The 24,093-nt window shown below is 51.1% G+C and overlaps 1 protein-coding gene across 6 annotated transcripts in view; it reads left to right on the top strand.

Annotated features, from left to right (window-relative positions):
- The first annotated feature begins 3,409 nt into the window (after positions 1 to 3,409).
- LOC119568025 (serine/threonine-protein kinase tricornered-like) overlaps positions 3,410 to 24,093 on the top strand; it is a 66,096-nt gene continuing 45,412 nt past the window's right edge. For 5 of the 6 annotated variants that reach the window (XM_037916415.1, XM_037916412.1, XM_037916414.1 and 2 more), the window contains exon 1: positions 17,609 to 17,764. In XM_037916415.1, the coding sequence (XP_037772343.1) occupies positions 17,689 to 17,764 (76 nt within the window). In that variant the 5' untranslated portion in view covers positions 17,609 to 17,688. Of the gene's footprint in view, positions 3,904 to 17,608; positions 17,765 to 24,093 lie in introns of those variants that run through there. The other variant, XM_037916413.1, reaches the window with a different exon arrangement.

Raw genomic sequence — 24,093 nt, 5'->3', positions numbered from 1 at the left:
AAGATATAACAAACAAGAACAAATACGTGCAAATGAATAACGGACACATACAGGCACATACAAAAATGTACAAACAAATAAATAAACAGACGTATGCACTGAACAAATACACATTACACCGATACATATACATGTGAACGAACACGGCACTCGCGGAATGTTTGCTGTATAACACTACTAAGTGTTACGAGAAGACTTTCTGGAAACGATTATCGCCGTCGCCTTGCGCTCGCTTTTATCAGGCACACGGAGCATAGTATTATTCAAGCACGGGGATACATGACCTGATTTGGTTATGTGTTGACGTAGAAGGACTGCCAAGGCACATAAAAAAAAGAAAAAGAAAAAAAAGGAAGCCCTGTGTCACGAGCAGCGGCAAGGTAGGGTCTGCTTCGCGGTTCTGCCACCGTTCGGGGTTACCTCTCTTTCCTGACGGCGGGAACACGGTGTTTGTCGGCCTATGCCGCCTGAGGTAACGAGTTGTTTATGCAAGGAGACCGCTACTGCAGCGGTTCGGGCACGTCGTCCGAACTGCTTGTGGTCAAGTGCGGTCATCATGATGGCGTCCAAAGCAGAGCGTCTCTGCGTCCGCAGCCATGTAGGGGGATGACCGGGTCGCGTGGGGCCAACGAAGGGCATGTTCACTACAGAGGGTCATCGGGAGGGTCTCTCTCTTGGCCTCGGGTGTGCCTTCCGCTCTCCGCTCCCCGCTCTCCGCTCTCCGCTCTCCGCTCTCCGCTCTCCGCTCTCCGCTCTCCGCTCTCTCGCGACGGCTCTTTGTCCGCGGGTTTGTCTCACGCCTCGAGTGCGGGACGTTGTGTGGGTTCGGCTTTGTCGCTTTATTGACTTATTAAGTGATATCTCCTTCAAAATTTCTCTTTCTCTTTCTCCTGCTTTGCACCAGTTTTCGTACCTTCACTCGACTTTTCTTTGTCTCCCATTTCTCTCAATTGCATCACTCTCCCTCCTCCTCTCTCTCTTTCTCTCTCTATCTCTCTTCCCCCTTCTCTCTCTCTCTTTCTCCTTCTTCTCTCCTCCCCCTCTCTCTCTCCTCTCTCTCTCTCTCTCTCTCTCTCTCTCTCTCTTTTCTTTTATTTCTCTCTCTCTCTTTTCTATTTCTCTCTCTCTCTTTTCTGTCTTTTTTCCTCTCTCTTTCTTTTTCTTTTTCTTCCTCTTTCTCATTCTTCACACACACATGCGCCCGCGCGCGCTTCCGCACGTAAGAGATGTTTAGCGTAGTTATAAACAACATATTCTTAGATTTGATTATGCTTATATGTGAGCGTTTGCTTGACTATATTTTACTCCATTAGTGTGTATGCAATTTTGTGCATATATCTGTCTATACAGAGACAAAATGTGTGTATGTGTTTGTGCGTACGTGCGTGTGTGCATCCCCATGCATAGAAGGGAGAAGGGAAGGAGTGAGTCAGTCAGCCTAGCTACCAAGGTTACAATTACTCACCTTTGCTTAATCAGCAGTTTGTGGGAGAAATTTGAGTTCTGGGGAGTCGCATGAGATGGGTGGGGGTGGAAAGAGAAGGAATATCCTCCCACTTTCCTTCCATCCCCCGTTCCCCCCTTCCCCTCTATCTCCCCTCTTCCCTTTCCTTCCTTCCTCCCTCTTTCCGCCTTCCTTTCTATCTCCCTTCTATTCCATTCCTTCCCTTATTACCCCTTCTTTTTATCCTCTTCTCTCTCCATTCCTCTCCCTTCCACCCCCTTCCCTGTCCCTTCCATCCCCCTTCCCTGTCCCTTCCACCCCCTTCCCTGTCCCTTCCATCCCCCTTCCCTGTCCCTTCCATCCCCCTTCCCTGTCCCTTCCACCCCCTTCCCTGTCCCTTCCATCCTCCTTCTCCCTTCCTTTCCATCCTCCCCCGTCCCTTTCCTTTCATTCCTTCTATCCCTCTGCTCTTATCTTTTATTATATATTATTTATTTATCCTTCCCTTCCACTTTCCTTCTGTCCCTATCCCCTTCCCTTCCCTTCCCTTCCCTTCCCTTCCCTTCCCTCCCCTTCCCTTCCCTTCCCTTCCCTTCCCTTCCCTTCCATTTCCTTTCCTTTCCTTTCCTTTTCCTTTCCTTTCCTTTCCTTCCTTTCCCTTCCTTCCCCATCTCCCTTCCCTTCCCTTCCCTTTCCTTCCCTACCCTTCCTTCCCCATCTCCCTTCCCTTCCCTTCCCCTCCCCTCCCCCCTCCCTTCTCTTCCACCTTCCTTCCCTTGCCTCGCCCTTTGTTCCAGGAGCGTTTAAGGGGCGTCCCTGTAAAGAGGCTCCACAAGGGCTGCCTCGCCTACGTGTGTATTTTCTGAAGCCGCAGATCGAATGGCGAAGGAGCGCCCCGCCGCCAAACGTATCCTGTGTCCTTTGTTGTCGGGGAATATATTGCGTTTGGGGAGCCCCTTGCGTTTGTGTGTGTGTGTGTGTGTGTGTGTGTGTGTGTGTGTGTGTGTGTGTGTGTGTGTGTGTGTGTGTGTGTGTGTGTGTGTGTGTGTGTGTGTGTGTGTGAGAGAGAGAGAGAGAGAGAGAGAGAGAGAGAGAGAGAGAGAGAGAGAGAGAGAGAGAGAGAGAGAGACTGAGTGAGTGAGTGAGTGAGTGAGTTCGTGTTTGTAATTGTGTCTGTGTGTATTAGGCACTTTTACTTTGCGTGTGATTTTGTTTTGTATGGTGGGTAGAAAAGGGGAAGGAGCAGGAGTAAGAGTAGGAATAGGAGAGGGAAGGAGAAAAAGGAGAGAAAGAGGATTAAGAGTTAAGGGAGAGGGGAGGAGACGGAAAGAGAAAGAAGGGGAAGGGTGAGACTCGGCTAAAAGTACCGTATTTCATTGGAAAGTGGCCCTATTTTTATCACTACCCGTCAGATAACGAACACATGGGCTGTCCTGGAAACCAACGTTAGTTCCTGTACAAAAAGTGATTCATCGTGTGTTCGCATGGGAATGGCCGAAAGTACGCTGGGCATCAAAGATTTCCTAGATTTCCAACGCGGTTCCTGCCCAGCGATCGCGCGAACGGTAAGGGCACATGTGGTTCTTAGAGGGTGTAACGTTCTCACCCTTAGGATTTAGTACCGTAGAGACGGCTTTGGTGTGGCAAAGGCCGGGGTCGACAGAGAGGGTTGAGCAATGGCAAGAACGTGATTGGTCGAGGTGCCATGAGGATATTTTTGGGGAGGAGCTTCGGAAGGAGGGCCAACTTACTCAAAGGATTTCATGACCCATTCCGTTTTGTGTAGATGTGTTTGGCAAATAGTACAAACCAAGAAAATACATCATGGTAAAATTTATAAGTAAATAAGTTTTTTTTCTTCAAACGTTGGGAAATAAACGGCGCGAGCATGAAATCGTCACTTGGCAACTGCATCGCGCGATCTCAAGGTGTCCACGTTCTCTGTCGGTCGCCTCTACATTTGGCTGCCAGGTGCGGTCGGAGCTAGACGTGTCCCTCTCGCAGCCTCGAGTGATTGCGTCGCGGGCCTTGTGTGCGAAAGCCACGCTGGATATACGGTGCTTGGAAACACATTGAAAAGGTGAAAGGAGGATTGTGTGCTGGCGTTAGTGACGGTGCGCGAATTAATTCTGATAATTCGGTTTTGTGTGATATGATGAAAGACTGATGATGGCATAGTGAAATCTGCTCGGCGTCTGCAGTGCGTGGAGGACTTGCACGCTCTATCACTGCCCCGAAGTTGTAGTGGCATTTGTATATGTATTCCTAATGACGCCTAAAAGCTGGACAGAAAATAAGTTTATGTTACATATTTTGTATGTGTCGTTACATTAGCAGTAACTAGTGTTTGAACTGCAAAAATTAAAGTTTGTAAAAAAAGGTATTCGGATAGTCACCGTGTGTGCCTTTCAGTATGAAAATTACACAAGTCTTTCCTTTTATAGGAGGGAACGATAAAGGTAGGCCTACTTCAAAAGAGCAAGTGTTGCAGTACAATGGCCAAGAGGCGCGGTGGTGCAGGGGGATTTTGGGGCTATGTGGCAGAGATTATAATTCTGTATTTATTTATTTTTTTCATGGCAAGGCAAGCTGGGGGTGATTTGATGGGAAATTGCAAGCCTAAGGCAGGTCACTCTGGGATGCTGGTCCTCACACACCTGGTTATCTGGTTTTTTACCGATTCATTTTTATGGGGATAATATTCTATGGAGAATGTTGACGTGCGATTTGTTTTTGTTTTTCGTAACTTAAACGTTTCCCACTCGACTGACGTCATGACTTAATACGTTTTCACCCGCTTAAAAAAAATACCCGAGTTACCCAAAGCCGAGTGACCGTCGAGAAACACCTAAGTGTGACCTTGCATCACCTCGTCCTCACAAAAGCTCGGGAACTGGGTGCTAGAGTGCATTTCCGGCCCCAGAGCGCTGCATACGTCATGTGGTGTTTGTTAGGGTGCAATACAGTTGAGCCGGAATGCCAAGAGGATGTTTCGGACGTCATTTGTGTGTGTGTGTGTGTGTGTGTGTGTGTGTGTGTGTGTGTGTGTGTGTGTGTGTGTGTGTGTGTGTGTGTGTGTGTGTGTGTGTGTGTGTGTGTGTGTGTGTGTGTGTATGTATGTATGTATGTTGTGTTTTGATATGTTCGTGTTTTGTTGTCGCTTTCCCCCTCCCCCCATCGCTCTCTCTCTCTCTCTCTCTCTCTCTCTCTCTCTCTCTCTCTCTCCTCTCCTCTCTCTCTCCTCTCTCTCCCTCCTCCCTCTCTCTCTCTCTCCTCTCTCTCTCTCTCTCTCTCTCCTCCTCTTCTCTCCTCTCCTCTCTCTCTCTCTCTCTCTCTCCTCTCTCTCTCTCTGCCCCTCTCCCTCCCTCCCGCTCTCCCTTCTTCATGCCCTCCCTACGGTGTTTTACTGTTTCCTATTATGTCCTATTCCTATGTTCTGGCATACCCTTGGTTTTTGTTGGCTTATTTACCTAGTGATTTTGTTCAAGTATTGTGGGTGGTGTCATTTCCCTTACTGACTCTCCTCTCGGAATCAGTTTGGGCTCGTTTTCCTCTCTCTTGGCATCGTATATTTTCTCTCTTTTATAGCCTGTACAAATTCCGTTTTATGTAGGCCGCTTGAGACTCGTGGCGGAGGCTCTTGTCATACTCGGTTTACAGCCTCCGTTTAAGGCTTAGCCGAGACAAGGTACAAGGTACAGCTTTTTCCTCCCTTTCCTTTCTCTCCCGGTCCACCTTTCCCTTGTATATATACCTTCATCCTCTTCTTCTCCTATTTTCTCCCTCCATTTATCTTTCCCCTCACTTCATCGATAACTCCCTCCCTCCTTCCCTCCCTCATACTCCCTTCTTTCCTCCCTCCTACTCCCTCCTTTCCACCCTCCCTTCCTTCCTCCCACTCTTCTCCCGGCCCCCCTTCCGCCTCCTCTCCGCATTTGTATTTTCACTTCCGCTGTTGAAAAGTGTGTTACCTCCCATCCTCGGCATTGTCTGCGTTGGGGTGTCATTCAGATACAAAAGTAGATCGTGTCACCATTGACACACTCGCACACACACGCGGACATCCACGCTCGCTCGCGGATGCCCATTCTGGCACTTGTGCGCTTGTTCTCGCTTCTTGTCTCTCTATGTTTCTTTTGTTGCTCTCCATCTTCCTGTATTCCTCATGGGCATTCGTAAACTGAACTCCTCGCTCTCTCTCTCTCTCTCTCTCTCTCTCTCTCTCTCTCTCTCTCTCTCTCTCTCTCTCTCTCTCTCTCTCTTCTCTCTCTCTCTCTCTCTCTCTCTCTCTCTCTCTCTCTCTCTCTCTCTCTCTCTCTCTCTCTCTCTCTCCTCCTCTCTCTCTCCTCTCTCTTTCTCTCTCCTCTCCCTTCTCCTCTCTCTCTCCTCTTTTCTCTCTCTCTCTCTCTCTCCTTTCTCTCTTCTCTCTCTCTCTCTTCTTTCTCTCTCTCTCTCTCTCTCTCTCTCTCTCTCTCTCTCTCTCTCTCTCTCTCTTTCCTCTCTCTCTCTCTCTCCCTCTCTCTCTCCCTCCCCGTCTCTCTATCTGTCTTTCTGAGATTCTGATTGGCGTTCTTACACATATTTATTGACGTGGCAGTTCACAGTGTTGTGATTAAAGGTGGTGTAGCGGAGAGAGAGAGAGAGAGAGAGAGAGAGAGAGAGAGAGAGAGAGAGAGAGAGAGAGAGAGAGAGAGAGAGAGAGAGAGAGAGAGAGAGAGAGAGAGGGGGGGTGCAGCTGTGTCGCTCTAAAACCTTTAATCCAATCTTCCGTATCTTTTCTTGTATATCACGTGTTATTTAGCTGCTAGTTGCCACTGTAATCTGCAAAACAACATTATATTGATGTATCATTATTATTTATGATTTCCCCTTTGTACAAAAAATATTTGCATATTGTTAGAGGATATACAGTGGAGTGCAAAATAATCAGGAGAGGAGGAGTCATTTATTTACTTCGCTTCATAGAGGAATTGTCATCATCGCCACTGGGAAGATAATGAGGCGTGTCATTACATTACTAAAGTGTGTGTTAGTGAATGAGTGAGTGAGTGAGTGATTGAACGCCTGATTTGTCATTTGCTGTGACGTCACGACCTTGGCGACCTTTTCGTTGCATGATCCCCGTGTGCGCCGGAAGTGATGTTCCATTTCCCCCGTCGCCGTTCCTTTGTCCGCCACGCGCGTGCGGGAAGGTCAAAGATCGGGTCCGGGTGGCTGTTCGGGACGGACGTCGCTCGGCAGTGACAGCATCGTTGTTTGACGGGCGCGGGGGTGGACAGGCGCAGCTCGACAGGCCAGCGTTGAGCAGTGAACACGAGGGCGCGAGACAGGACGGGCGAGTAGATGAAGCGAATAGTGCGTGACCTCGAGAGCTGGGAACATTCGCCTGAGGCTTGCCTGTGGAGCTGCTTGCGTCGGGGATGCGCCTTTGGGATTTTTCCGCATCTCTCGGGACGCTTTCTCTCGCTGACCCGTTTCGATGTTGTCGCCGTTATAAATGTTACGTTTCTAGCAGTTATCACATTGATAACTCTATCACTTATTATTTCGAGAGGCCGCCCACGTCCAAATCAGCGACGGGGAGCGGGCGTCTCGAACGAGGAGGCGCGAGTCTCCCGAGCGGCTAATGAGGGAAGTCGTTGTAGTGATCACTTTATGGCGGTGTGTGTAGCGGCCTGAGCGTCGGATGACGATGTTTACGCAGGCTTGATGGCGTGTAGCGCGGCGCTGATGGGCGCTTTTATGGGCGTCGTGTTGTGCCATCGCGCCCAGTGCCACCACTCGTAAAATCGAGCCAGTCAAGGTGATGCCGCTGAGGGAGGGGGAGTGGAGGGCGAAAGGGGGGGGCTAGGTTTCAGTCTTGGGTTCTGCGACGGTGCCTTAGAGGGAGGGAAGGGCCAAGGGAGGGGGAGGGGGAGGGGGAGGAGTGACTGCGGGAAAGCTCCTCGGAGTCTCTATTGACCCTACTGGTTGTGGGGGTGTGGCGTGTCGTGTTGGGGCGGCACGTAGCTGGGGTGGGAGTGGTCGGCCAAGGTCCTTTGGTGATTTGTCTTTGGGGAACTGCAATTCCCGGAGAGAGAGAGAGAGAGAGAGAGAGAGAGAGAGAGAGAGAGAGAGAGAGAGAGAGAGAGAGAGAGAGAGAGAGAGAGAGAGAGAGAGAGAGAGAAAGGGACGAGGAGAGGGATTCCACGGCAATGGAAAGAGGACAAGAGAAAGGGTCGCAGCCTAACCGGGAGGATAAAAGCGGCGTGGCCTTGGAGCCGACCGGAGCACCAATAATAAACAGAACCAGCATCAGGGGCCGGTGCACAGCGAGGGCCAGGCACGCTCCATGCACGCCGGGTCCTGAGACCACCGCGGCGGCCCTGTCTTCCGTGCGCCGGGCTGCCCTTCGCCCTCGGCCGCCACGCTGCTACCCTGGGTCTTCGGTGCCTAGGTGTGGAGAAGAGAAGGGCATACCTTTAATGATTAAGATATTTTTCTGGGCATAGGGTCAGTGTCCTAGAAACCCACCAGCGAACTCCTTATTTCACTCTCTCTCTCTCACTCTCTCACTCTCTCACTCTCTCTCTCTCTCATCTCTCTCTCCTCCTCCCTCTCCTCCCCTTTTTTTTCTTCCCCCCCTCTATATCTCTCCCACTCTCCCTGCCCTCCTTTTTCCTGTCTTCCTCTTCCTCCTTCCTCTCTTTCCTGTCTTCCTCTTCCTCCTTCCTCTCTTTCTGTCTTTTCTCTCTCTCTTCCTCTCCCTCTCTGCCTACCTTCCTCCTCCTCTCCGCCTCCCCTTTCGGAATTCTCCCTGCCTGAAGGACTCCCCTCCCTCCGTCGCCTCTGACTTCTCCCTACACCCCTAAAGCGCCTGACTAAACCAGCGAGGCTCTTTCTGTCTGACCGCCCCCAACAACTTTCTCCCCTTTCGACGTCTCCTCTGTTGCGGGCTTCTTCTTCTTCTTCTCTTTTTTTTTTTTGGTGGGGGGGGGGGATGAGAGTGGGCTGCTTAGGCGGGATCTCTGAGTGCTTTATGGCGCGATCTAGTAGAGGGTGTTTGGCGCAGATCAAGGTATGGGGTCGTTATGCCGCAGATATAGGTAGGAGTTTAGGCCGCAATACAGTATTGCGGTGTCTTGGCCGCAATATAGTACTGTTATCCGCAATTAAGGTGGGACGTGTTACCGCATATAGTCGGACGGTGTTGGCCGCAATACAAGTATGGTTTATGGCCGCGTACCGTATCGGAGGGTGTTATGGCCGCAGATACCAGTGGGCGGGTTTACTGTCCGTCAGTAGGAGGCAGCCCTTTAGCGCTCGCAGATATAAGGGAGGGTGTGTTATGGCCGCCAATACAAGGTATTCGGGTGTTTGCCGCCGATACAGTATTGGGGGCTGTTATGGCCGCAATCAGTTTGAGGGTTTTGCCGCGATATAAGTAGGGGGGTGTTAGGGCGTGATGAAGTGGGCAGTGTTATGGCCGCAGATACAAGGTAGGGGAGGGTGTTATGGGCCGCAGATATAAAGGGGAGGAGGGGCTTATGGGCGTAGATATAAGGAAGGGGGAGGTCGCTTTGCGCGGTGCAGTGACACGGAGGAGCGTAAGTTGAGGAACAAGGCGTAGGTGTAAATTTGAACATTGATTAAGCTTTGGATGACGGATTGCACGTCCCGGCGACAACGGATGCTCCCGTTGCTACAGGCTGTGTGCGCGCGTGCGTTTGTTTTGTGCGTGTGCGTGTGCGTGTGCGTGTGTATGTCATTCGCCGTTCCACCCTCGTCGTCGCAGCGCTACGAATTGGCGAAGCGTCGCACGTCAGCTGATAGCCGGGGATATATATACTTCCGGTTTATTGAAGCGATCACGTAACTCTCCCCCCCTTTCCCCCCTCTCCTGCGGGAACCCCCATCCTACTCCTGCTTCATTGTACGCGTTCGGTCTCTTAGTTTTTTCTTTTTTTCTTCAACCCTTTCTTTCGCAGACAAAGATGTTTGTTGATGATTGTTTCGTGACTTGGAGGTGGGGGGCGAGGGGGGGGGTCAAGTTGGTGGGGAGTGAGGAGAGGTTACCTCTTTAACTACGTTGTGTGGCCGTATGTTTGTAAGTGTGTGAGCATGCGTGTGTACACTAAGCACATCTTGTTACCCCCCCCCCCCTGCTCACAACACTGGCGGAGGGTATCCAAGGAGCACGATGGGCAAGTAGAGGAGGGGTGGGGGTAGAGGGGAGGACGAGAGGGCGTGTGTGTTGCAGGCTAACGAACTTCCGCAGAAACTCTTCCGTCGGCATTTAGTGTGATTTGGCGTGATGCAAAGTGTGAAGTGTGACATCTCTCGGGCTAGCGGCGTCGGCAGTTGTGTTGCGCTTCGATCAAGTGTGTGTGCGTGCGTGCGTGCGCGTGCGTGTGTGGTCGTGCGTGTAATGGCTTGCAGTGCAGTGTTCTGTTTACATGGTGAAGTGGCTTAGTGAAGATATCGTGGCTTGCAGTGGCGACGGAAGCAGGTCTCCCTATTCCGGGCCGTGGCGGGAGGCGTCGTGGGCGGCAGCCGAAGAGGCGGTTTTGGTTTCCTCTTGCTCTTCCCAAAGAGCTGGTTTTCATTGGCCCGCGCTCGACGCTGCCCCGGCGCTGCTACTTCCTCGTTCTCTAAGCGGTATTTTGGGCTCTTGTAAAAACACGTGAAAACATATCGGTTGTGTAGTCTTCCTTTTGTATGTCCAGAGAATACGAAGGTGGAGGGTTTCCCCTCTTTTTCGTCCGCCTCCCCTCCCCTCCCCTCCCCTCCACCTCCTGACGACCCTACCCTTCCCCTCCCTCCCCTCCCCTCCCCTCCCTCCCTCCCTTTCCCTTCCACCTCCTGACGACCCTACCCTTCAGCTCTGCAGCTGCAGGAGAGAATTAGATTGTGAGGGCCCCCTCCCCTGTCCTCTATTGTCTCTCTTTCTCTTTGATTCCGCAGTTGCAGGGGGTGGCATCCCCTCACCCTACCCCCTTCCTCCGTGGTGCGCCTCAGCAGCATAAGGGAGGCGCCGGAAGGGTGAAGGAAGGGTAGGGGACGCCGAGGCAAGGGTGGCCAATTATGTGGCGACAATCATCGGCTTTCTGGCGGCCGCACACTGATTTATCCGCGTCCACTTCACGCCATTTCGTCCTATGGTTTTGTTATTACGCCCCCCACCCTTCCCTTCCTGTTCGCTCGCCTTGAACAAGTTTTTTGTCATAGAGTATGACTGAACAGAGTCGAGGTAATAATGAACACCGCCATTCATTTCCTAGAGGTCTGTCGCCCCCCCTTTGTTGTCATTTGAAGAGTGCGAATAATGACGCGTATGACATTGAAGACGCCCTCTTGAGGCGACCGCGGAAGCGTTCTTAAATGAGCAGCGCCCCCTGTCAACAGGCCGGCCGTGTGTGTGAATGGACGCGACTTGCTCTGCGCGTTTGTTGTGGGAGATTACACGGATGTTTACCCTCGGAGGGGACGCCGCTCGTTTCGACAATGGGTTTATGGGGGTGTTTTATATATATATATATATATATATATATATATATATATATATATATATTATATTATATATGTATATATATATATATATATATATATATATATATATATATATATATATATATATACATACATACATACATACATACATACATACATACATACATACATACATACATACATACATACATACATACATATATTTATATACACATTTGTATGTATATATATATATTGTATATATATACACATACATGCTTGTTTGTCATATCCATGTACGTAGGTTCTTAAAGTATTCCTGTATTATCATATAGGAATTATTTTTGCATCTTCTCACGCCCTAGTAATAGCGTGCGTGATCGTGCGCCAGGAAACGGTGAGAAGCAGCGGACGGATCCGTCGGGTTCGCGGTTCGAGAGGTGCGAGGCCGAGGCCTAATCCCCGGACGGCCTCGGGGCACGTGTTCCTCGCACATCACGACATCTCTTTCCGTCAGACCAGAGCGAGAAGCGCCTCTCCCCGTCTCGGACCCTGGCGGACTAAGCCTCGAATTACGCCGGTGTTAAGGAGGAAAAGGGGGGGGGGGGGGCGCTAAACCCCGGGGATCGTCCGACGCCCGAACCAAGAGCTCGATCGCGGTGGCGGCGCCCTGACATTCGCCTTTTATCGCTCTCGGTATACCTGTCTCTTCCTCTGTTTCTTGATCTCTGGCCTTTTCTCTCTTCATTCATCTATATATTTGTCATTTTCTTTGTATATAGCTCTTTCTCTCGATCTTTATTCACGTCTCTTTCTCTGTTTTGTCTTTATGACCCTTTCTTTATTTAATTACGGGTCTTTCTTATTCTTTGTCCATCAGTTTCTTTTCTTTGACTGCCTCTTTCTCCCAGAGATGTAAAATCTTGTCAAAGTCAAAAAGTCCCTGTCTCAAAAGGTCTCTTTTCCTTTCTTAAGTCGCACCTGGGGCTCAGGAGTGTTATTCGTATGTATGTATCTATGTATGCGCATGTGTATGTGTTAGCGTGCATGGTTATATGCATACATGTTCTGCTTTTGTTTGGGTTTGTTTCCAAAAGAGGTAGTTCGACTCCGGAGGAGGGGGCTCAAACAGAGGTGCCGGCAGGTGTTGGGCCATCCTGCGGTATGGCAGGTGTTGGGATCGGGAGGGATCGTGGGCAGCATGCCCCAGGCGGTGTCTTACCCTCATAAAAGAGATACCCGGATGGAAGGGGGAATTATTATTTAAGGAAAAATCATTTAGTCTCATCCACGCACATACAGCACAGGCACTTCCTCAGTTTCTGTACATATTCCTCTGTACATCATATTCATCATTAATTCATACTTCACTGTATCAGTTCTTGCCAAATTCATCTCTTGCCAAGAGGACCAGCATCCCCCATGACCCCCACGCCCCCCCCCTTCCCGCCTGCTTGTGCGATAGGCCGGACCAGCACAATAACCGGTTCGCACCGGGGACAGACGTTGAATCGCTGCTTGCCCGGCTGTCTCGGTGCTTCCCCGGTGAGTCCCGCTGTGCCCGTACGTGCTAGTGCGCGCGCGCGTGCTCACCGTTACTTGCGGGTATTGCTTGTTCGGGCATCGTAGTTCAGTTTGACAGCTTTGGTTGGTCCAGGTGCTGTCCCTGCTACGGTACTGTGATGGCTTGAGCGAGGCTTGGCAGTAGCTTAAGGCTGCGAGGTGGTGGAGCTTCAGCCAGGGTCACGGGATTAGTGGAGCCCTGTTAAGGAGTCTCAGGCCGCGCCTGGTACTTGGCGAAATTTTGATTTCCTTTCTGTCTTTAAGGAAGCTGTATGAGCGATGCCGATGGCCACGAGGAAGAGGGAAGGGCGTGAGAGTGAGAGTGAGAGTGAGAGTGAGAGTGAGAGTGAGAGTGAGAGTGAGAGTGAGAGAGTGAGAGTGAGAGTGAGAGTGAGAGTGAGAGTGAGAGTGAGAGTGAGAGTGAGAGTGAGAGTGAGAGTGAGAGGAGGAGGAGGAGTGAGAGTGAGAGAGTGAGTGAGAGGAGAGTGAGAGAGAGAGAGAGAGAGAGAGAGAGAGGCGCTGGACGGCTGGCTGGTGGGTTCACTGCCCCGGGACAAGGGGCGCCGCTCACCCTGGGGAGTGCCGGAGCGGGGGTGGGGGGTAGCGCGCCCCCCACTTTTAGGGCTCGGTCCCTTGCCCGTATCACGTGGGTGGATGCGGTGGCGGAGTGGACACGTGGGTGGGGAGGAAAAAGTGGAGTTGCGAGCGGCGAGGCTCTTGTGGCCAAGGTCTCTTTGAGTACTTGTAGGGCCCGGGCGGTTTCCTCCGGGAGGGCGAGGCGTGGGGACGAAGCCGTATGCCATTCGATCGTGGCGGCGGCGGCGGCGGCGGCACGGTACGAGTTCTCCATCGCCGGCCGCTCGCAGGTTAATTACTCTGGTCGTACAAGCACGGCCCGGAACGCCGGGGGATGCCCTTGTTGATGCCACACGTCCACTGCGCGCGACGGACACGGCGAGTCGGCCACCCCGAAGCCTATTCTCCTTCGTCTCTTGCGTCCACCTCCCGTCACCACTTCCCTCTCCCGGTCCCCTTTTCCATCACGTTCCACGTTCGGTCCTCTCCCTCTCTTCCTTCTCTCCTTTCCTCATTTCCATCCTTCACTCTCCCAGCCCCTCTCTCACCCCCCCCCCATACCCTCGTGATATGCCGACGTGCCTAACAAGTGGTTGGGTCTGTCACCCTGTCGGAGGCAAAATCCACATTAACCATATGTGCGGGGACTCGAGAAAGCGAGAGAACAAGAGGTGTTTATTTATATGTATATATACACACACACATATACATACATTACATACATATATATATATATATATATATATATATATATATATATATATATATATATATAATGTATGTATGTATGTATATATGTATATGTGATTATGTAGATGTATATATATATATATTTTTTTTTTCTTCTTTTCCTTTTTCTCTTTGGTATGTAGGGTGTGTGTTTGTATCTGTATATCTATCTATATCTGTGTGTGTGTGTGTGTGTGTGTGTGTGTGTGTGTGTGTATTGTATGTGTATGTGTATGTGTATGTGTTAGTGTTGTTGTGTTGTGTATGTGTGTGTGTGTGTGTGTTGTTTGTGTTGTGTGTGTGTGTGTGTGTGAGTGTGTGTGTGTGTGTTTATCCATATGTATATGTTTTTGTGTGTTTTATAATAGTATATATATATATATATATATATATATATATATATATATAGAGAGAGAGAGAGAGAGAGAGAGAGAGAGAGAGAGAGAGAGAGAGAGAGAGAGAGAGAGAGAGAGAGAGATGAGAAGAGAAGAGAAGAGAGAAAGAAAGAAAGAAAGAAAGAAAGAAAAAGAAAGAGCGCGTGCAGTACGAAGGCCCTTCTCCTGGCCATAAAGCAGCCGTAGGTTCTCCATACTCGTAGCCAGCTGTTGAGTCCTGGCCGCCTCCAAGGTCAGCAACACTGAGTAACGGGTGCCACCACACACGGTGGAGGGCGGCGGAGGGGAGGGGAGGGTGAGGAAAGCGAGTAGAGGGGGTATGGAAGTGGGAGGGGGTACGGAGGGGAGGGGGTACGGAGGGGAGGGGGTCGGAGGGGAGGGCGAGGGGCACCACCACACCAGCAGGTCTGGGAAGTGTCCTCTTCACGCTCGGAAGCCGTCGCCGGGCCGCCTCGCCTCTGCACTTGGCCGGATCATCGCCTTGCTTTTATGCCTCTTTTGCTTCTGCCGAGTTTATTTAGGTGTACATTACGTATGCACAAACACACACACACACACACACACACACACACACACACACACGCACACGCACACGCACACGCACACACACACGCACAAACACACACACACACACACACACACACACACACACACACACACACACACACACACACACACACACACACACACACACACACACACACACACACACACAACCTACGTACGTACGTACGTACATACATACATACATACATACATACATACATACATACATACATCTTCATACTACATACATACTACAACTACGCACACACACACACACACACACACACACACACACACACACACACACACACACACACACACACACACACACACACACACACACACACAGAGTCATACCTGTTTGTGTCTGTTTCCGCCGAAGCCGAGTTACACCGCCTTGGCCATCTCCGTTTACACGTAGATTTTTCCCAGCCTGATGGAGAGCGAGTGCTGACGGCGAGGCTGACGAAGAGGCGGCACCGGTGCTTAGGGTAGGGTTCTTGCTCTTGCAAGGGACGCCGAAGCAGGTTGTCCCGTCCAGTGGGGATTTCTGTCGGTATTGGTGACGCAACCGCCATTGTATCGGCGGTCGCTGTCGACGGCATCCTTTGTCATACGCGTCGCTTGCGGCCCCCTCGGGGGGAGTGCGTCATCCTTGTCATTTCGCTCATCTGCCGCCGCTTGACGTGCCTTTGGCATTGGCGCGGATTGCATCGGCATTGCAATAAATCAACACCTGAGTGCCATTTGACATCATTAATGCTGTTCGCACTCCGGCTCAGGGCGGAGTGCCTTGGTGTCCCGCGCGTTGTAGATCATCGCGTGGGGTCGGGTGGGGTGCGTTTAGGGTGTTTGGGTGTCGGCTTGCCAGAGTGTAGGGTAGGTCCCGGGGTGCCAGAGCCTACCGCAACGGGAAAATTGCGAGGATTGCGAGGCACACCAAGAAAGGCGGGGTGGGGCAGAGGAGCTGGGTGAGGAGGAGAGGGCACAGTGAAAGGGCGTTTACGTCACGTGGAAGCGCAGACAAGGGCGAGTGAGTCAGGGACTGTGATCACTGCTCTTCTTATTTTCCCTTGTGATGATCAGGAAATACCCATCTCTCTCTCTCTCTCTCTCTCTCTCTCTCTCTCTCTCTCTCTCTCTCTCTCTCTCTCTCTCTTCTCTCCTCCCTCCTTTCTCTCCTCTCTCTCTCTCTTCTCTCCTCCCTCTTTCTCTCCCTCTTCTCCTCTCTCTCTCTCCCTCTCTCTCTCTCTCTCTTCCTCTCTCTCTCTTCTCTTCTCCTCTCTTCTCTCCTCTTTCTCCCTCTCTCTCTCTCTCTCTCTCTCTCTCTCTCTCTCTCTCCTCTCTCTCTCTCTCTCTCTCTCTCTCTCTGCCTCTCTCTGCCTCTCTCTGCCTCTCTCTGCTCCCAGGCGATCTTCTTCTCCCTTGAGCTAAAGACGATCTGTGATATAATACCAAAAATGTAAATGAAGGGCTCTGATATCTCCTTATCGAGTAAGACCTAATCCTATCCTTCCTCCCTCCTTCTCCCTCCTTGCCACCCCCCCCTCCCTGGCCGTTGCCTCACACGTGGTGGTGACCTGTATATCTTTCCCTTGTAAGTCGTGTTTACGAGGCCGTATTTGCCGCCCCTCGTGCGTCAGGCTCCCGCTTGTGCTGGTAAAGATGTCCCGTGTCCCGGAGGGGGGAGGGGGTGAAGGGGGAAGGGAGGAAGGGTGCGGGAGGGGGCGAAGAAGGGGGGAGGGAGGAAGGGTGCGGGAGAGGGCGAGGAGGGGAGCGGGAAGGGGGGAGGGAGGAAGGGTGCGGGGGGAGGAGCGGGAGGGGCGAGAGAATACACAACTGATTCTCTCATAGCCGGTTTTAATTTCAAATGTGCGGCTGTTGTGACTCACGCGTTATGCCATTTTTTGTTCTGCCTAATCAGAGGAAGTGTTTGATCCCTGATGCAATGATGTTAAAGTTGACTGTTGATCAAGATAAGCTTGCAATCGGGGGTGTGTTTCGTGTGATAGGACGGTTTACTTTGCAATGTTCCGAGTTGCAGAGCCGAGGATAAACAAAGGAGAGGAAGTGCTCCGAGTGGCCGGCGGAGCGAAAGGTCAGGCTCTTGCTCACTAAGCGAACCTCATTCTCCAGCGATAAGACGTCGGCGTTGGGAACACCGTAGCTAATGCGCTCTCTTGTTCACGGCCGCGACAGGTGCAGTGCGTCGAGAGCGGGACACGACGAAAGAGAAACCAGGACAGGGCTGGAAATTCCCCGTGAGGCTCTGAGGATCTGAGGCAGACTCAGAAGCGGAGGAAGAGAGCAGGCCGCGGGAGGAAAGGCCGCATCGTAACGGTGAGGACCTTGCGTGTGTGAGGAAAGAGTGAGTCACGCTGTCCGAGGAAACAGGATAAGCAGGCGACAGGGCGGTTTAGCAGCCACAGAGCGAAGGACGCCTCGCTGCTGCTGCTGCTGCTGCTTCCTCTGTGCTGCCACGCGGTGCTCGCAGGTGCATTACCCTTGCCAGTGGACCTCGCTGGCTCGGCGTTCGGTGCAAGCCACCTGTGATGTAATCTTATTTTCGATTTTAATTTCTTTGGAAGAAACATTGTGCTTGTGCAGTGGTGTGATCAATTCCCTGCACAGTGAAAGTGCCTGTAGAAGGAGGTATCCCCTGGAGCGACTACTGGCCGCCTAGCAAGGCGAGTGCGCCCCGAATCCACGTCCCGCCGCGGCAGCATGGCCAGCCCCCACGCCTTAGCCTGACTAGTAGGCGACCTGGACACCAGCACGCTGAAGGTGCGGAAGGACGAGTGGCATAAGACAGGCATAGGCATAGGTTGGGGAGGCGGCGGAGGTGGAGGAGGAGGAGGGGGAGGAGGGGGTGGCGGAGGGGGTGGAGGGGGACCCAAACGAGTGAAGCGAAGAGGAGCGAGCAGCCTGTGCACCTATGCCCAGGGCTGGTGTCTCACTCTCCCCATCATGGACTTCTGGCAGCACTTCTTTGGGTTCTCCCATGAGAACAACAACGTCCCGGTGCACACGTCCCCGCCTCCAGGTGAGTACGGGGTCAGGGGCCGCCTGCATGCCCTCCCCCGCCCATGGCAGGGGGAGGGGGAGGGGTCTGCATGACAACGGTGGAGTTTAATCTTAAGGAGAATTTTTTTTTTTCCTGTTGATGTCCTTTAACTTGTGCTACTTTAGTCTTGTGAGCAAAGGAAGAAGTCCGGTTTTAAGACGGAATGAAGTCGGTTTTATGGCGGCGCTGCGTCCTCGATCCGAAGGAACCGCCGACTGCCGTCGCGCCGAGGACTTCGGGGAATTTCAACGTCGTAGAACCGCCTCGCCGTCCCTTTTTGTGACACGGCAGCGGCGGACAGCAGATTGCGGTTAATGTAGCGTAAAGTGTTTTGAAAGATGGAAAGACTGCGAGTTGAGCAGAGTAAACAGAGAACAGTATTTATCTGGCCTCGGCGAGAGCGAGGGACGGAGACGGGTGAGGCGGCCAGGACCCATTAGCGGGTAAAGGCGCCGAAAGGGGGGGCGGGCGGTACGTCACCCTTTTCTCTACCTGTCGCTTTATGGGCGCGAGGGCTAGCTCTTCTCCCCCGCCTCTTACACGCCCGCCCATCAATTCTGGAATCCCCCCACCCTCCCCCCGTCGCTTTCCCTCCCTCCCAGTGGGTGGAAATTGACGCGCGGCGAACCAAGTGCAGCGGCGACCCTCCTGCACTCGGCGAACCGCAATCGGGGTCAGGGCGAGGGAGGGCCGGGATGACCGAGGTCGGAGGTCACCCACTGTGCGGCCGGCAGGGGGAGGGGGTTTCGGGCACGGAAGGGGGGGGACGCGTAATTGGAGTTACGTTGCGGTAAGGGTGAAGAAAATGGCCTTTCGGCGTCGTGGCGCAAGTGTCAATTTAGTTTGCGCTATTCCCTGGGATGTTTCGGGGAAAACAAGAGAATTGAATTAACGAGCGACGGAGGAGGGCGAGCGGTGTCTGGCTGTGGTCAGCGAAGGCAGGCTGGGGTTGGGAGGGAGGGCGAGGGGCAGGGAGGGGAGTGAAAAAGATGGTTAGGCTCACCAGAAGAAACCACGCTTATACAGCCCTGATTTATTTGTTTTTGAAAGTATCGAAATTACCTGATTGTTCATCCCCTTCTCTTTCTTTTTCTCCTCTCCTTTTCTTATTTGTGTTATTATTCTCATCTTCATCTTCCTTTCCTTCTTTCTGTTCTTCCTTCTTCTTCTTCTTCTTCTTCTTCTTCTTCTTCTTCTTCTTCTTTTCTTTTCTTTTCTTTTTCTTCTTCTCCTTCTTCTCCTTCTCCTTCTCCTTCATCCTCCTCCTCCTCTTCCTCTTCCTATTCCTCCTCCTCCTCTTCCCCCTTTCACCACGCCCTACGCCTTTCCTTACACGGGAGAGGTTGCGTGAAGGGCGGCCGTGTGCTTGGCCCGGCCTGGGTCGACCTCCGGGCAGGTCGTCGGGAGCGTGGCAAGGTCGTCCCAGCGACCTCCAACCCAAGTGCAGAAAAAAAGCAGCAGACATCGTATCGGTGCGAGGGCGATATGTATTTAGGATTTTTATTTGTTTGTGAGGGAGCGAGAGAGAGAGAGTGAGGGAGTGATGGAGTGAGAGAGTGAGGGAGTGAGAGAGTGAGGGAGTGAGAGAGTGAGGGAGTGAGAGAGTGAGTGAGTGAGTTATACAGTTATCTTTTGATATCTCTTTATATGCATTTATCTACTTTTATCCATTTAGTTGCGGCCTTCCTCAGGAAACGGATGGTGTTTTTCGTGGTGCTTGTTCTCTTTTTGCCTTTATTAGAATGAATATTGTTCTTTACTGTTAATTTTGAAGAGGATGGTAGAGAGGGCGGGGACGGGGCGGGGGTCACAGATCGATGAACAGAGAGGTTCACACAAAAGCAGACAGAGAAACAATGAGACACGACAAAGCGATAAGAAGAGATATGGGCCAGAAAAAGTAAAGCATAATTACTCTCGTAGCGCGCTCGTCGCTTTGTTCCTGTGAGAAAGTGCAGCGCTTGCTGTGCGGTGCGGACGTGATGTAGTTACGCCGCTGCGAGACAGCCGCGGGCTTGTGCCTCGGCGGTCGGACTCGGAATCCGCAGGGAACAGAGCTGTTGCTCTCGCCGCTGTTGCCCTCTCCATGATCGCCGTCGCTGCTGTCTCTCGCCGTTGTTCACGAGTTTCCGTCGCCACTGTTGCCCTTGTCTGCCGAAGCACTTTGTGCTGTTCCACACGCCACTGTTGCTTGCTTGGTTGTGTATCTGTGGGGAACGAATCAGCACTGCTTTCTGCGCAGAGTTCGCACCAGATAACCTTGTTTCAGGAGGAACGAAAACGACATTTTTTCCATCTTGCGTGATTTCGTCGAGAGATGGAGTGGTGCGGGGAGAAGGAGCGATAGGAATGGAGAAGGGGAGGAAAAGGGAGAGAAGAGATAGGCGAGAGGGAAAGAGAGAGAGAAAAGGGGAGGGGATAAGTGAAGGGTCGTTCCCAGCGGTGACATTACTATTGTCTAGCAAGTGTCGTGGCGCCGCCCACCACCCCGCCCGTATCCAATTGTCACAACGCGCTGCCATCCCCTCTCTCTCTCCCCACGACGCTCTGCCCCAATAACTCTCAATGACGTTATTTTTAACTGTTTTAGTCTGTATTTTTTTTATTCTTCTTCACCTTCTCTATTTTTTCTGTATTTTTCGTTTTTGCTGATATGCTTTGTATTTATTTTTCGCGTAACTTGATGTGGTTTCGTGTTGTTTCCCCGCATCGTTGTTACCCAGGCGCTCTGCCCTCATGCCCTTCCTCGCCCTAAATCCTCGTCAGTGGGCACCGGAAACAACGAAAGGGCACGGGGGAGCGGGCGTGCGGGCGGGGGCAAGGAAGGGGTAAAAGAGGAGGGAAAGGCGAGAAGTAAACGAGTGCTAACAAGCATATGCTCGACACCCCAAAATAAAGAAGGTCCAACGTGAGCAATAACGGTTCTGTTGTCTTCTATGGCCCTGTTCCCCCTTCCCCCTCCCCCCACCAAACAGCACCATTGTGACCGCAACAAAGATGCTGTTATCACACGGGAGATAACGTCCCAGCCGCCGCCGTCTCTCTCTCTCTCTCTCTCTCTCTCTCTCCCTCTCTCTCTCTCTCTCTCTCTCTCCTCTCTCTCTCTTTTCTCTCTCTCCCTCTCTTCTCTCCTCTCCCTCCTCTCCTCTCCTCCCTCCCTCCTCTCTCTCTCTCTCTCTCTCTCTCCTCTCTCTCTCTCTCTCTCCTCTCTCTCTCTCCCCCCTCTCTCTCTCTCTCCCTCCCTCTTCTCTCCTCTCTTCTCTCATCTCTCTCTCTCTCTCTTCTCTCCTCTCTCTCTCTCTCTCTCGTCTCTCTCTCTCCTCTCTCTCTCTCTCTCTCTCCTCTCTCCCTCCTCTTCTCCTCCTCTCTCTCTCTCTCTCTCTCTCCCCCCCTCCCTCCCTCCCTCCTTCCTCCCTCCCTCCCTCCCTCCATCCATCCATCCACTTCCCCCCTCCCCCTCCCCCTCCTTATCCTCCATCCCATAGGGTGTCAAAGATGGCGCCCTCGAGTGAGTTATGACACTTTATGCTCAAACTCCTTTACCTCGATGTGGTAGAGTAATGATGATAATGTCAATAAGCTTTATAGTAATAATGATAGTCATGGTAATGATAATAATCATGGTAATGATAATGATAATAGTCATACTTAAAATAATAATAATAACGATAGCAATGATAATCATCATCATTATCATTGATCTATTATTATCATATTATCATTCTTATTATTTTATTAGTATTTTATTATATTATTGACCTATTTTATTGTTATATAATTGTTGCTTTTATTATTTTATCATCAACAACAACAACATTACCGTAATGATCATAATTATTATTGTTGTTAATATTATTGTTTTTTCATTACTTTTGCTCTTACTCTCATTGTTATTATTGCTATTGCTAGCGTTATTACTGTTTTGTTATACATGTTATTATTGTAATTGTCATTGTTAGTGTTAGCGTTACAATTACTGATGTTATTATGATTAATGTTTTTGTTGTTCTTACCAAATAGTTTTCTTTGGTTCGGTTTCCCTTCGCAATCCCATGACACATTGCCATGGCAGCCCTTGAGTGCCGCAGTGAATCAGAGCCAAGATTAGCAACTCAACAGGCAAGGTGTTCCTGATTGGGAAAATAACGAGTTCTGCGGTTATGTAGTTCTCTTTCTCCCCCCCCCCCCCTCTCTCTCTCTCTCTCTCTCTCTCTCTCTCTCTCTCTTCTCTTCTCTTCTCTTCTCTTCTCCTCTCTTCTCTTTTCTCTTCTCTTCCCTTCTCTTCTCTTCTCTTCTCTCCTCTCTTCTTTCTCTCTCTCATGCGGGAGCGATCTTGTCTCCAGGTGAGGCGGCCGTCAGCGCAGCGCCCGCCGGAGGCGAGGCTCGACGGCGGCGGCCGTGGCGAGGCATTCTCTCTGTGTCTGCCGATTCTTCCTCTCTCTCTCTGTCACTTTGATCTGTGGTGTGAAGGAGAACAACACCGAGAAGAACAGGAAGAAGAGCATTAGTATTTTAATTAAGTAGAAGTAGGAGAAAAAGAGGAGAGGGGAGGAGGGAGTCTGATGCGATGGGAGTGAGAGGCGAGGAGAGATGACTTGCAGGAGATACAGCATGACCTTTTCGGAACGGAGGTCAATCGGAAAGTAAATTCCACATGACGCACTTGGAGCCGCACTGTCTCTCTCTTTTTCGGTCTTGGTGTCTCTCGGTCTCGGCGTTCCTTGCGATGGGGGCTGCGGGCGAATGTCGTTTCAAGGGCAGGCGAAGAGGAAGGGGGGGCGGGGGGGGGGATTTGGATATAGCCGGGGAAAATCAACTAATGAATTGAAAAGGGGGGGGGGAGCGAACGCAAGGAGTGTTGCAAGTCTAGAACACGTGCGAGGAAAATCCCGAGTTCAGGGAAACACTGGATCTTCCCACTTTTTTAACGCTTTGTTTGGAACTTGGAGATTTCCTTGTGCGTTTTTGTGTGCGTGTGCGTGTACGTGTGCGTGTGCGTGTGCGTGTGCGTGTGCGCGTGCTTCCATCGCAAGCAGATGACACACTGGCGAGAGCACGCGATGCCATCTCCGAGTGAAAGTCGACTTCGAAACCTTTGGCGAGCGATTACGGTCATTAAAGAATTTTATTAGCACGTCGATGAATGGCTTTGCTCGGTGCAGTGCGAAGGGCAGGCGGGGAGGGAGGGAGGGCCGCGTGTAAAGGTAGGATGATCTGGCTAAATTATGTGTGCGCGCGTGCATGTGCGAGTGGGCGAGAGTTGAGTGAGCGTGCGAATGTGTGTGTGTACTAGCGTGCATGGTGTAGGTGTCATGTACATGCATATTTGTGTTTCGCATTTTGGAAATGTGAAAATTCTGCATCTGACAAATCGAAAAATACGTCGTGTTAGCTAAACCTAGAGTGACGTCACATGCTCGGTTCATCTGCCAATATTTGTCCAGGTGTGAGTGTGTGTTTAGCGTTGCCTTGCTTCCTCTCCCGCTGTTCCAGGTATGGGCGGCGGGCCTTCGCGGTCCGTCGGCTGCTGCTCGACCTACTGGCGGAAACCCTTGCAGGCTTCGATTTTTTCTCGTTTTGTCTTTGTCGTCGCCTTGTAATTATTATTATTTTTTTCATTCTTGTTCATATTCTTATTTGTATCACCATCATTATTATTATCCCTTTCTTTTTCTTTTTCATTATTTTCCTTAAGCTGTAGAGCTGATGCCTGTGAAGTGCATTATGTTCATCTCGTGCTTTCCGTTGTGTCTGTTCGCCTTCGCTGACCACGCCGCGAGTAGGCGACAGGTGCCTCGCAGGTGTCGCTCAAGGCCAGGTCGCATCATCGGCTGATTCATTGACTCTTGACCTTCTTGCGGTGTGGTGTTGAGAAGTTGGTGCTGCGGTTAGGTTTCTTTTTAGTTTCCTTAGTCTACGTCTTTTGGATCCTCTTGATTTTTCTCTCTTCTCGTCCTTTTCTCCGTCATCGTTGTTTTATTTTTCGCCTTCCTTCTCCTATTACCAATACCTCTCGTCCTTCTCCTTTCTTTTCTCACCCTACTTCTTCATTTTTTTCTTTTCTTCCCGTTTCTTCTTCTCCTTCTTAGATATCTTTACATCTCCTCCTCTTCCCCATTCGTCACAGCACGATTTGCATGCGAGGATCCAGCCTAATTGGGCCAGCGTCCTTGCTCATTGAGAACGACCTCTGTCTTTTTTTCAGGAGGGGGGGGGGGTTGACGTCGGGAAACATCTAGTTGTCTTTCTTTCACTCGTTCTTTTGTCGGTAGATTTGTTGGTTATTTCATTTGTTGATTCGTTAGTGG

This window comes from Penaeus monodon, chromosome 43 (genome assembly GCF_015228065.2).
Source record: "Penaeus monodon isolate SGIC_2016 chromosome 43, NSTDA_Pmon_1, whole genome shotgun sequence".
Classification (NCBI taxonomy): Eukaryota; Metazoa; Arthropoda; class Malacostraca; order Decapoda; family Penaeidae; genus Penaeus; species Penaeus monodon.
The sequence above is the reverse complement of the archived record's forward strand: the minus strand, read 5'-3'. Positions and strand labels throughout refer to the sequence as shown.